The following is a 13040-nucleotide window of genomic DNA, read 5'->3' as shown; positions in this document are numbered from 1 at the left end:
GCTACCCAGAATGCTATAAAAAAAAATCATATTAGGTTTCTGTGTTAGGCGTTTGTTATAAGGTTGAATACTGTAAGTAAACTGTTTATAAATAGTTTACTACCTGTTACATCTATTTGGAAATTTTAAAAGGCAAGAAATATTGTAAGAAACATAGTAAGAAACATTTCCTATTAATTTCCTCACTTTTAGACCACACTATGGATTGGAATTATCATTTTTATTATCCAAGAACTTGTTTATGCTTACATTCATCTTCGTATGTTTGTCCATTTGTGCCATTTTCCTTTCCAATGGATTTCGTTTGCCGTTTATCTCGTGGTTAATACAAAGAATTTCTTGCAAAACTAGGTCATTCAGTGGGCTGCATTTTTGGTTCAACCCTTTTGAATCCTGACACCCTTAGTGAAAAAAAATCGAAGGTAGGGAAAATTATTTTTGCCGCCTCGGGCAGTGGAGCCTGATGGTAGTTTATTGAATAGATTGTTGGTTCAATTCTAAAAATTCCTGAAAATTTACTTCTGCTACCCAGAATGCTATAAAAAATAACATGTGTGTATTTTGCATCGCTCTCTTGCTTCTTTTTTCAATAAACTACCATCAGGTAGTTTTCTTAGTTTCAGGATATCTTCTACAGCGTAATATCCCTAAGGGATATCTCGAATTTAATCTTCCTTAACGTCGCAGTGATAAAAATTACTGCTGCTACTTCGAGTTCTATAAAAAGTAAATGCGGAGTATTAATTCATTAGTTTCAAACAGGAGTAAAAAATGATATATATATATATATATATTGTTTAGGTTCACTTCTTTTTGCGTGTTGAAAAGAGGTAGTAGTAAACCTGATCAATTTTTCAGTTACGAGTTCACATGGAAGAATGTCGATTGTTGCGAATGCACGAGTGTCAACAGTGTGGTAAACGTTTCAAAGCACGTGGTGGTTTGCAACAACATTTACGTATACATTCGAACGATCGCCCATATCAGTGCCGTTTTTGTCCGAAACGTTTCACTCAAAAATCGCATGTCGATCAGCATGAAAGGATCCATACTGGTTAATATTTCTTTACGATTAGATACAGGCCGGATTCTGGAACATTTTCTTTTATGTAAAGTTGCGGTAAATCAAAGTAAAATCAAGAGATGAAAGTTGTAGCATGCTAATGTTCTTGAGTATATGAGTTTCTTTTTCTATTTCAAAAAAGGACAATTTTTGGATTTCAGGTGCCAAACCATTTTCTTGCCAGTTTTGTGGTCGTGCATTTCGGCAGCGTTCCCAACAGCTTGGGCATGAATCAACTCATGCAAGTGGACCCCTTTCGATGAGTGGACATTTACCGCATGCAAGTTCTCATCACATCAAATTTGAAAATGCAAAGTTCGTTTTGTTTCGTCTTTTTTTATACTCAATTTTGTGGAACGAGTCAAGGATTATTTCAAGGGGTATTGCAGTGGTTGTTCAGTATGATGAGGTTGATATCCTACTCCACTAGGTGGCTACAGGGAAGTGAAATAAATATTATGTGATTGCAGTACTGATCAAGGATGCAGTCAAGCAGCAGCTGGGGATGCCAGCAATGTTGATAGAAGTGCAGTTGTGCAACAGCAGGCAGTAACAGCGGTAGCCACTGCAGCAGCGGTTGCGGTAGCAGCACAGCAGCAGGACCGCTTAAACAGTTCGGGGAGCAGTACTTTGAGTTTGATGTCACCAAATGGTACTGGGTTGGCACATAGTGCAGTCAGTTCATTATTAGCATTAAGTCAGCAACAGCAGACGCAAGGAATGGCGATGTCACAAAGTACTCAGCAGAGCATTGCCGATGCTATCGGCGCAAGAAATAATACAGTTTGAACGGAAGCTCAATGTGTCATCTTATTTTTGCATGCATTCTGCAGTACTTTCATGCCGTCTTCAGTACTATGTTATTCCAGGGCACATTGCTGTATTCTCGATTCGATAAGCTTCATTCTTGTTTCTTAGCATCGCTCAACTTGTCTTTTCAAGTGAATAATTGCTTGCTTGTTTAATTTGATTGTAGCAAATTTTGTTTGCTTCAGACGAATTATGATGTTATTACTGACTGCCAAAATCCATCTTTTTAGATCGGTATTCCTTGTGTGTTTTTTCAGCCCTTTAAATTGAGCTTTTTCATACCAGGCTCTTTTGCAAGATGTTTTCCATCCATATTCTTTTTGCTTAATTATTAGGAGCGAAGTTCATAAATTCCATTGGGTTTCACAGTCCGAAACTGACATTTCCAAGGTCTGGAAATTTAGAAGTGCAATCATTTTATCGGTGATATGAACAGTTACTAACATTTACACTGCTTTTTTTTTGCGGGTTTTATATCTTCGGTGGAAGTATACATTGCAGGTATTATCTTTAGTTAGGTTGCAGTAACTCATATCACTGACGACTGTTGGTCGGTTTTCAGGCCATTCAATGAATCTCGCTTAATATTGTAGAAACAAGTTGTTTATCGGTCCTGGTATCTGAAATATTTTCATAAGAGTTTAGAAATTCTGCAACTGTCTGCTTTTTCTACAGTTTATTTTTTGCAAATAGATCATCTGCTTAAACATTAGATATCGAAATTAGTTTTGACGAGTCCGTGAACTTTGCCTCTCTTCTACAAGATGTTGAGCAAAACTGAAACCAACAGTTAAGTTTGAGGAACAGTTGAGTTCGGTGTATTTCGGTGTCATGCGTGTTCTGTGTGTATATGTGCGTTCATCTCCTTGGTATGCCGTCCCTTGGTCACTTCTAAATTTCCCTGTGTCGTCTTTTTTCTCTTCAACGGCCAGTAAATTGTTTGGCTCTTTTCTCCTACTTTTTCCATATTTGCCTTGCTCTTGTAGTTTATCTGGTAGTTTCATTTATTTCTTATTTCCAAAGTCTGTTCCAGTTGCTTTTTCTTGAAATTGTCTTTGGCAATTACCACATATGCGTCGAGTTTTTTTTTTTTTTTTGTAAAAGTGTTGAGAAGTCTCGTTGTTCGCCTTTTCGATTCTCTTAACTCAGGCATTCCAGGTCTGCAATCAGATTGGATCAAACATAGATTTTGAGCAAAATGAGTACAATTGTAATTTACTTAGGTGTTGACCTGCCTGCCTGGCAAATTGTCATATTATAGTGATTAATGCAGTTTGACTGTAGTTTCCGATATTCCGACAGCAAGATATTAAAGCGGGAATTTCTTACAGGTTTGACTTTATGATTAGAACTCGTTCATTCAATATTCGGTGCATTTGTGCTTCAGTTCAATTATATTTCGAAACATCTCACGTTTGCCGTTCAATGACGCACTAATTTTTCCGAAAAATTAGTGGTATTGCGGGTCGGATTACTGTTTTCACTGATATTGTCATAATAATTATCATTGTTATTGTTTATGAATGATTCCTCCCTCGAAAGTTTTTCATTCAATTTTTTATTAAATTTATTAATTTTAGTCGAAGAAGACAATCGTTGATTAAATAATTACCACAAAGCATTCATTTGCTAATTATTGTATTCTCACCGAGCTTCGTTCTTTTTAACTGGATTTGTTATCTGTTCATTTTTGACGGTTTATTTTCTTACATCTTATTACGGTTGCCGTTCGGGTCCTGTAATTTTCTAAATTGTAAAGTTCGAAGTATTTCTGTCTTTTTCTCTATTATTCTTTCTAGCCTTATTGAATATGGGGGATCTAGCCTGAGTCGCGATATATTTTCTAGTTTCATGTCCATCGTTTGTTGGGGTCTGAAGCGAATACGCTTTTTTTTTCCGCGACATATGCTATGATTTCAGTATTCTCGCTGAATCTCGAAGTGATATACTATTCGGATCAGTATTCACAGCTTTTCCATCGCTTCGAGGCATTGAGACTACCGCAGGAATTGCATAAATCAACTCTTTTTGACATAACATGCGCGAGAGGGTATTTCTACGTCAATTCGTGTTTTATTTTTTCTGATGATAGTTTAGGCAGTGATTTTTAGATTACGACACGTTTTCGTTTCTTATGTATGAATGCAAATGGAGTAGTGATTCATCCCTTCTGCCCTTTCACCGAAGTTTATTTCTTAATGAGATGTAGAATTGAAAGTTTTTTTTCTTTTTTTGCAAATTCTGTATAGTTTTATGTGTTGTATCCATCATTTTTTCATTTTGAAATAAAGTTAAATTATGGGCTGAAATACTTGGTTTTTCTTCATGTGATATGCATATTCTCCATCGTGCAGTTTGTAGAATGCAGTTATTTCAGATCTAATTTAAATAGGTGCATCTCGCCAAGTGTTTCGCCACCTCGTTCAATTTATTGCTGTCCTATATACTTCATCCTGCATACCCTCCCGTTCTCTCTTGTTTAGATTTAAAGCAGTTGACGATAGGCTCATGTATTCCAAATATTTTATACTTCTGCTACTTTGGAAAATAAATATATTGGTTGTTTTGTATGTTACTTGCTGAGCAAGCACGATTTATTCCATTAGTGCGTTTTCGATTTTTCAGTTATCTAGTTATTTAGGCCGTTTGAGTGCAGATGTTTTGTTTTGCCTGAATGCGTTGGTACGTGTATCAAATGCTTCTGATAGGCTAAAAGTGTCAATCTGAAATGCGCAAAACTAACGAGCGTTCAATGTTACTATCGATGGGTTTCTTGGGAGGGCGATTAGCGTGACCAGAATGGTGGCTTTTGTTAAGAGTGCCTTTGACCTAACTAGGCCTGCGCTATGATCGTCAGTTCGTTGTAGTATGGATGCACATATCTCTATCATCCCTGTTACGATTTCAATTTATAAATCGCTTGGTGGCCATACATGCAAGTAAGCGATGGCGCGTAGATGATTTCGTTTTGAGAACTGGATTTTCCTCTACATATGATTTACAAGTTGTCCTTTGATCCTTAAGAACTGTTCTGCTGATAGTAATTGTTAAATTACCAACTAGGATATTAGATTAATTATTCAAATCCTGTATGATTGTAAAACGAACCAACTGAAACGGTATCTGATAAAGAATTTGTTAAAGAAACAAAAAAATAAAGAATTTGATAAAGAAACAACCTGTTTGTTGATGGGACCCTCACCAGCTTTGTTAGATCAGTGAGCTCTTTTTGAGCTCATTCAGTTGTCATGATTACTTTCCAAGATTGAAATCAGTATAATTTGGAGCAGGTGAAAATAAGAAGCATTGATGTAGACATGCTGGCGTGGATTTTTTGTTGGTTGGTTTGTTCATATTGAAGTTTGTCATTCATTATATATCCTGTTTTATGTAAAGTATAAATAACACTTATGGAAGGCTGCAGCCGGATGATTCGCAAGTTAACAAATATACTGCTGGGATGGGATCAGAGATATCGCTGATTCATCATTTATTTCATCTTATCTTTTTTATACTCAATAAATTGTTCCACTTTTCAGAAATGTAAGAGATCATCCAAATATGAAATATATGAAATGGAAAGGCGTAGTATCTCGATTTTCGATAATTTCTTGTTGAGCGGTAATGTAGGCAAAAGCGCTCGTAGTTTTGCGAATGCGCTATTGAATGATTCGACCCGAATGCTATAATTAGTGAACCTCTATGAATAATATAGTCGTATTAAAAATTGAAAAAAGAAATGAAACGAAATCGGTTCCGTTTATCATTCCGTTGAAGTTTGAAGATGATTAGAAAGTCTAAATCATCTTCAAACTTCAACAGTGCTCAAGTGCAAATTTATTGAAGAAATCTGTTAATAGCACTGATATTGTTGATCGTGAGGAAAATTCGGAATAAAGGATAAACAACCATTACCGTTCTCGACTAGCATGAAGATTGCGATATTTTGGAGTAGCCCGGCGTCGTTTCCGTCGTTCTGCTTTGCTCAGCTTTTTCAACTCAATTGCCGATAACTGATGCATTACAGGAAGCGTATGAGTTGAAAGAATGAATACAAATCCGAGGACCCAGGAGGTGGCATGTCAATTTTATTACTACTCGGGGATGGATAGGAAGAAGAGATTTTGGATTAATTGAATCATTCACAAACAACACAGCTTTCCATATCATTGTTGCGTAGGCGATTTCTCTGCGCACTAGGTAGAAAATTTCATTAGTTTCATTTGAATATAGGAAGAAAAGTAATTAGCAACCACATGTTGCTTATAAACTAGGCTTACTGGGCCATTTATTGGTAGCAGACTTGAAATGTCCCGAAAATTTTCGGAATATTTGCCAAGTGTAAGAAGGCTTAGATAAGCACTTGCTTTTCAATGAGCTGAATGCGGCCTCCTCTGATTTCCATTAAAGTTCCGTAATATCTCCTACAAATTTTGCAGAGAAAAGGAAAAACCATCATTGTATTTACTTTTACAAAATTAGTTCCATTTTTGTTATCAGCATTGATTTCAATATAGGATGTTGTTAAAAGGTACCACATGCGATAATATCGTTTCCAGTGATATTTTCAGATTCCATACGTTAAGACTACTTGATCGATTCAAAATAAGGATTGAAATAATCTGTGTTGTGGTGATTGATGGGCTTTGATTGCCACTTTTGCATTCCAAAAACACGGTTGTAAGATCTTTCCGCATGTGATTGATTCTGATAGAGTTATGTTATTGGTTCGGTATCTGCTCAGTCATTTTAGGAATCAGTTTATCGCTTCAAAACATTTCAAATGTTACTGGCTTTCAAAAATTTTGCGCTAGTTCAAATGAATCTACTTTCATGTTCTTTAGAGGCTTTTCCCAAATCTCACAATTCATACTTGATTTATCAGAAAATCTCGATCTTTCGCTTCTAGCGCTCCTTTTAATTTGTTCGTCTGGTTTAAATTTTAAAAAACCACACTTGGGATGGGAACCATGGAATTCTGCAAGCTTGGTCGTTTCTGTCTCCAACAGAGTATTTGATAAGAAATAATGAATCGCATTTGTCCAGAACTATTCTAATGGTGTGATTAAGCTCAATTTTCGAGTTTCTAACGGAATCTTGGAAGAGAATTTTTGCTAGTAGTTCATTTTTACCGTGGCTATATTGTCCCTGGAAAGTCAATCCACATGTTCCATATGTAGTGGAATACTGGACATCTAATTATGCTTCCATTCACTTACGTTTCAATCTTTTAGAGTCGATCCTCGAAAAATGATGCATATTATGGGACCGAAAGAAAACAGTCTTTACTCACAAAATCGAGATTTCACAATTCAATCGCTCCTCTAAGTCGTTGTAATAATATCACCATGAGGATGCTTATTTTAAATCTTAGTACAAAATTGGCTTTGCCGACTGGTTGATAGGGGAACAGTAAATATGGAACAATAAGTGGATTTTAGCAATCATGTATTAAAAATACTTGCGTTATTTATAAGCTGAACAACAAATTGAACACAAATATTTGTACAGCATAAAGCATGAATCCAAATAGCCGATAAAAACAGAATTTGAATAGTTGAAAGGAAAAGGCAAATTATAAAGTGACGAGTTTTTTTCGACTGAAAAAATAAGTGGAGCTAGTTGGGGATCACAGATAATGGGAAAAGCAATGAGACAGGGATAACCAAAAAAACATCGCAACTAGCACAATGAGGCCCAGGCGGAAAAAAATAAGTGAAATAATGTGTTCTTGACAGCAACATAGAACTGCTACTTTGCTTCAAGTGACTGAAGAGAAATGCACTTCAAAATTGTATTTCATTCAGCATACTATACTGATTCGGTTTGTAATTGCTGAAAAAAAAAATTCACTAGGTTTGTACAAGGATTGAAATAAAAGGTAGAAAAAGAAGAACTCTAGAATTTTCATCTTTTTCTCATAGTAGCGAAATAAATGTACACATATAGATTACTTCCACCCATCAACCGTTCTTCCAACATAGTGGTTCTCAACCTTTTCTTGACCAAAGACTACTTCAATTTTTTACTTTTAGCAGGTAGCAAAAGATTCAAAAATAATGACGTCAATTTGAAAGTAAAAATTTTAGTCAAAACTTCTAAAATATTAGTTAAATTTAGAGTACCATAAAAAGAAGGAATATACTCACTGCACTATCATCGCCCTTGCAGACCATATTTTAGTGCTCGCGGAGTACCAGCTGGGAACCACTACCAACACTTACAACAACAATCTCTCACCTATCTTCATAATTCCGAAAATTGTGGACATCATCCAGGTCCTCTCTTCTATTTAGATTAGAAGCTTCCTTCTATCGTTTAGAAATACGTTGCAAAGATTAACTTATTTCGAAACGAAATAATGATCAAAACTTACGCGTAATATGCATGGAATACTTCCGTGAGCTCTTTGTCTTCGTAGATCAGATTTGATAAGAGCTTGAAAAGACAAATTACAAATACTTCTCATAAAACAATCTTAACTGACGGGAAGGCAGTAACTATGCTCTGCATTATGCGTAATTCTCTTGTGGTTGTGATGAAATGAAGTTTGAAGGTATGGAAATATAAAAATACTAACCTGTAAGAAAAGCTCCAACAATTAGAAATCCCGTAAGTGTTAAATTACTGGCTAAGACACTACCGTACTGGAGAATAAAACCAACACATAAAGTTAGCGCTATACCAAATACCTGAAAGTGAAATGTATATGAATAACAATTACTTAAAAGAACTACTCTTGAAAGATGTCAAAGAATTCCAATTAAAGTGGGAAGTAAGTGAAAATTTTCTAACCGTACGAGAAGAACGAAGAAACATTCTATAGGAAATGAAAGTTAGAACCTGAGCGGAAGCATTTAGAAGGCCCGATGCAGTTCCCTCAGCTACTGGAAAAGTTAGCTCGGATGCGAATTCGAAACCAATCGGTAAATATCCGGTCATGAAAAATCTGCAAACTGATTGACTTTCTTAATTAGCTTCTTCACAACAGCGATGTAGCGATACATTTCAACTGTCGCTTAATTAAAAATTACAACACCATACAAACTGTAGTGATTGTCAAACGTTCGTTCCACTAACTTGAACGATTTATTGGATTCATCGATTGTGCATCGTGACAGTTGACAAGTTTAGCAAACAATGTTTGTTACGCCACAGGAGAAGCACAGCTCATTAGTAGGAAATATGCGATTATCACTTCAGTTCATTGAGCCGTTTATAACTTTGCTCTTTCATGAAGCATTATATCATGTTTTACACCAGCAAAACATAATAAGTAGGTTCGAAAAACACCGCTGTCATGAGTTTTCTTTTCAGCATGATATCTCGGAGACCGATGCATCCCCTTTTCTTACGTTTCAGATTTAAGTTATAGCTCGACCTCATCCCATTGGATAAAGAAATCAATATACTTGATTGGAGAGTTTTTGAGCTTCATTTCGGACTGGGAGTAATATAAGTTCTACATTTGATTCTATCACTATACACATATTTTGCAGGTGTGTAAAATTGCGCATCCTTTTCAAAAACGAATAAATAAATCTATTCTTCCTAACAACATGTTCGATTTCATTTTTTAAATGCAGGCTAGAGGCTTCATTTCACGATTATAGCATCTTCCGCATATAATATGACACACTCTCACTACCAACACTATTAGAGGAAAAGGATCAAAATGAATCATTCAACAGATAATATCGTAAAATTTCTTTGATAGACTGACGTCAGGCAGTGTCCGATGTGCGGTTGCGGTTACACAAAACATTTTATTGCATCTGATTTCCAGTTCCAATTTCCCTGTTGAGTTTGATTCTATCTTTTATCACTGGCTTATCTATTTACCATTAATTAAACTCTTCATTCCGATTCAAAATTCAATTGCAAATCATACCCGAGAAGTATGGAGCTTGCATAAATATACCACATCTGCGCGATATTTACCAAAAAAGTAAACAGAAGCATGCCCACTGCGCAAAAGACATATACAACAAGAGTGGTCAACCTGAAAAGAAAAGCTATTTATAATAAATTAAAAACTCAAATATTTTATAATTATAGGTCTTTTTATAATAAATTAAAAACTCAAACATTTTATAATTATAGGTCATACCAACTCTTTTTTTTCAAAATGGTTGGTTGAAATTCTGATTTATTATACAGAAAAATTTCCATTCATTCATTCATTTACTTGCTCTTCTGACGAAAATTTAACTACTTAAAGTTAGTTTTCACTCAAAATACAATCTGAACGCCGGTCAATCATGAGTAAGGCAAAAATTTACTTCAACTATAAGTAAGTTTTCATACGAAAAACTAAAGATTAGTTAAGCGGAGCAGAAATACAGCAAGCAAACTAGAAATAATGAACCAACCATCACAATAAAGTGTTCTCTGACAGCTCCTTCCTAACTGTCGTATTTGACAGTGTTGACATCGGCAAGAGAAATGTTGTAATTCGACAGAACTTAACAAACTTACTTATTTTTATACAACATTTCTTTCAATTGGTGGATGGAAGCGAAATACCTACTTAAAGTGATGAAAACGATCTAGAATGAAACCACACAGCACTGAACCAATCATTCCTGCTAGAACCAGTAGTAGACCAATCATTCCTGTAATCTTATCATTATCATAAGTAGCACAACATTTCGATCAATTAAAAAACTCTTTCGAACTTTTTATTCAATAATTATAGTATTTCCGTATAATTTCATGATTTTAATCACGATTATTCTAGTCATTAAATTTGTGCATAATGCACCTGCGCTTTCTTGTTCATTGGGATGAAATATCAGTATCATTTGACTTAGCACTGTTGATACGGCATAAAATACACCAACATTGACTCCTTAAATGAAATTCTACAAAAATACTTCCTGTTAAAAATGCTCTGTAACAACATAAACAGAGGTCATACAGTGAATTTTTTAAATCTAACATTTTTCAGTGAGTAGTAATGGACAATTTTCAGTGCATCTTTCATTTAACTAAACATGCTCTGCAAACAGTGAACTTGTAAACCAAAAGAGTGACATGCATACCGTAAGTGATGAAAAGAAGTATAAAATTTGGATTTGTCATTAGTTGTTTCAATGAATGGTAATAATTTTTCTCGCTGGTATCCAACAACATTCGTAGCTGCGCCAAACTTGGTGGTACAGGTGGTTTCCCTGGAAATGCTAAAAAACAAAAAATAGTTCATTTTGGTAATTTTGACACATAAATATCCTGTAAAATGGAATAATGAGAAATGGAAATCAAAACGGAAATCAAATCGAAAAATAGGATAGAATTTACAAGTAACTAAATTTGAAGTGATCGTGCAAAGGTAATATACGAGACAATAGATATTAACAGATCTAAGATTTATAGCAGCTATAATTAATGACATTAACTTGTCTTGATATCATAAAATGGTGGCATACTAATAATATAAAACACGACCATGAATATCTCTAAGCTAATTTCTATTTTTTAATCAAAACAGAAACTCACAAAATATGATTAGCAAGAAAATGATAGTATTGGCGACGACTGAAATGAGGAACAATCGATTCAAATCAGAGGCAATGAAATCTGCAGCACCCATATGAACCAGGACAGGGGGAAGCACAAAGCCAATTGCAATGCCTAACTGAAAGAAATTTGAAAGTTTTCAAACTTTCTGAAAAAGTTATAACGATCCATTTTCACATGCTTCAAAAAATGGTGTTTGCAAACTTTTGAAACAACCACCACTGAGACTTGTTCAACCTTTTAACTGCTTAACTTCAACCTCAACTATTTAACTAAGTTTGCCCTAAATTTGGTGTCTTGCCTACCTCCTTGGAGTATTTTTATTTTAAATTCAATTTGTTCATTACAAGAATTGACATACTTGATTGCCGAAAACACCAATTGCACACGCAGTGGAAACTTGTTCTGGGCCGAACCACACAGCAGCTAGCCTTGGCGGTATGCCCAAGATAAACATTTGCGAAAAGCCCACGATCGTTTGTCCCAAGAATGTGATCCAGAATGCGTCTTAACTACAACAAATTATTCTTTTTGTCGGTAATTTTGAATTCCTAAAATATTTTGTCTGGCAAAAATTTCCGATGGATACATTTCTGAGAGTTTACTTATGTACTTCACTTATATTATTTATGTTTGTAATCATATAGTAGCTAGTCATATCATTTCATATTCAATTATTATTATGATCTTATTTTAAGATAGCGAATTTTTAGATTTAAATAAAACCAACCAGGCTTCGCTGAAAACATCTTAATGCATGCTCCAATGCAGTTACCTCCGGAACCGAGTATTACAGACATTCGCAAGCCGTATTTGTCAAGAATCCAACTGAAAATTATGACTTGAAAGCAAAATTTCGCTTATTTAGTCCTCATCTGAAGTCCTTATCTTAATCATATGAATGAGTAATTTACTTTTTTCCTTAAAACTTGGATATAAGGGGAAAAAAAGGAACCATTCAGAAAACAATTCCAGTTATTATTGATAAAGGCATCACTTTTGGAGCATTCCTAGTTTTACGAATTTCACTCAACGAGTATCAGAATAGCCTTTCCCCTTCACAACCTTACAAATTGATTTCTCGAAAAGTTGGCCAAACCTTGCGGGAAGCACAAAAATGATATAAGTAAGCATGTAAATCATTGAAGTCCAGTTGACAGTAACATAAGACACTGAATAGAATTCGACCACAATATGGGCAATAACGGAATATTCAATCCATTGCATTGAATTGGAAGCTGACAACAAAGCGAACACTAATAATATATAATAGCGCCTTTTATAAAGTTGGACCTCTACAGACTTCGAAGCATTCTGCGGTCCAGTTTCCCGCATTGTGGATGCTTTTGGTTCAGTTACTGTTTCCATCTCTCCCTCTTTCCTAAAATTCTAAAAACCGGGAGTGCCTATAAGTGACATTGAATCATGAAATTATTTAGCAATAAATTAAGATGCCAGAAATTGGAATATTACCGGAGTGAAAGAAGACAAATAACAGTCTAAAAATTTGTGAAAACAAACAGAACCAAGAGTGCCAACATGTTCCAGAGCGTTATATCAGTACTTTTTATGAGCTTATTACAACCGTCTTCAACCATATTTGACTAGCTATCATTTTGCTGTTCCTTGCAAACATTTCAACTTTCTA

The 13040-nt window shown here is 35.1% G+C and overlaps 3 protein-coding genes across 3 annotated transcripts; 1 reads left to right on the top strand and 2 right to left on the bottom strand.

The window, feature by feature from the left end:
- Nucleotides 1–870: 870 nt before the first annotated feature.
- On the top strand, nucleotides 871–1909 carry LOAG_02659 (zinc finger protein; the record flags this gene model as incomplete). Its single annotated transcript, XM_003138196.2, has 3 exons — nucleotides 871–1054; nucleotides 1225–1378; nucleotides 1534–1909. 3 exons carry the CDS (start codon nucleotides 871–873, stop codon nucleotides 1850–1852), a joined length of 657 nt encoding a protein of 218 aa, XP_003138244.1. The 3' UTR covers nucleotides 1853–1909.
- A 3499-nt stretch (nucleotides 1910–5408) lies between these two features.
- Nucleotides 5409–5895, bottom strand: LOAG_02658 (helix-loop-helix protein 1; the record flags this gene model as incomplete). Its single annotated transcript, XM_003138195.1, has 2 exons — nucleotides 5409–5556; nucleotides 5789–5895. 2 exons carry the CDS (start codon nucleotides 5893–5895, stop codon nucleotides 5409–5411), a joined length of 255 nt encoding a protein of 84 aa, XP_003138243.1.
- Nucleotides 5896–7154: 1259 nt separating this feature from the next.
- LOAG_02657 (hypothetical protein) lies at nucleotides 7155–12760 on the bottom strand (the record flags this gene model as incomplete). The annotated part of the gene is made up of 12 exons (XM_020446079.1): nucleotides 7155–7708; nucleotides 8250–8311; nucleotides 8454–8565; nucleotides 8717–8822; nucleotides 9765–9875; nucleotides 10404–10488; nucleotides 10638–10724; nucleotides 10918–11055; nucleotides 11372–11510; nucleotides 11754–11899; nucleotides 12123–12220; nucleotides 12492–12760. The coding sequence occupies 12 exons, from the start codon at nucleotides 12758–12760 to the stop codon at nucleotides 7685–7687; spliced, it is 1377 nt and encodes a 458-aa protein (XP_020303537.1). The 3' UTR covers nucleotides 7155–7684.
- Between the last annotated feature and the right edge of the window lie 280 nt (nucleotides 12761–13040).

Source organism: Loa loa (genome assembly GCF_000183805.2).
Source record: "Loa loa unplaced genomic scaffold supercont3.53, whole genome shotgun sequence".
Lineage (NCBI taxonomy): Eukaryota > Metazoa > Nematoda > Chromadorea > Rhabditida > Onchocercidae > Loa > Loa loa.
The sequence above is the reverse complement of the archived record's forward strand: the minus strand, read 5'-3'. Positions and strand labels throughout refer to the sequence as shown.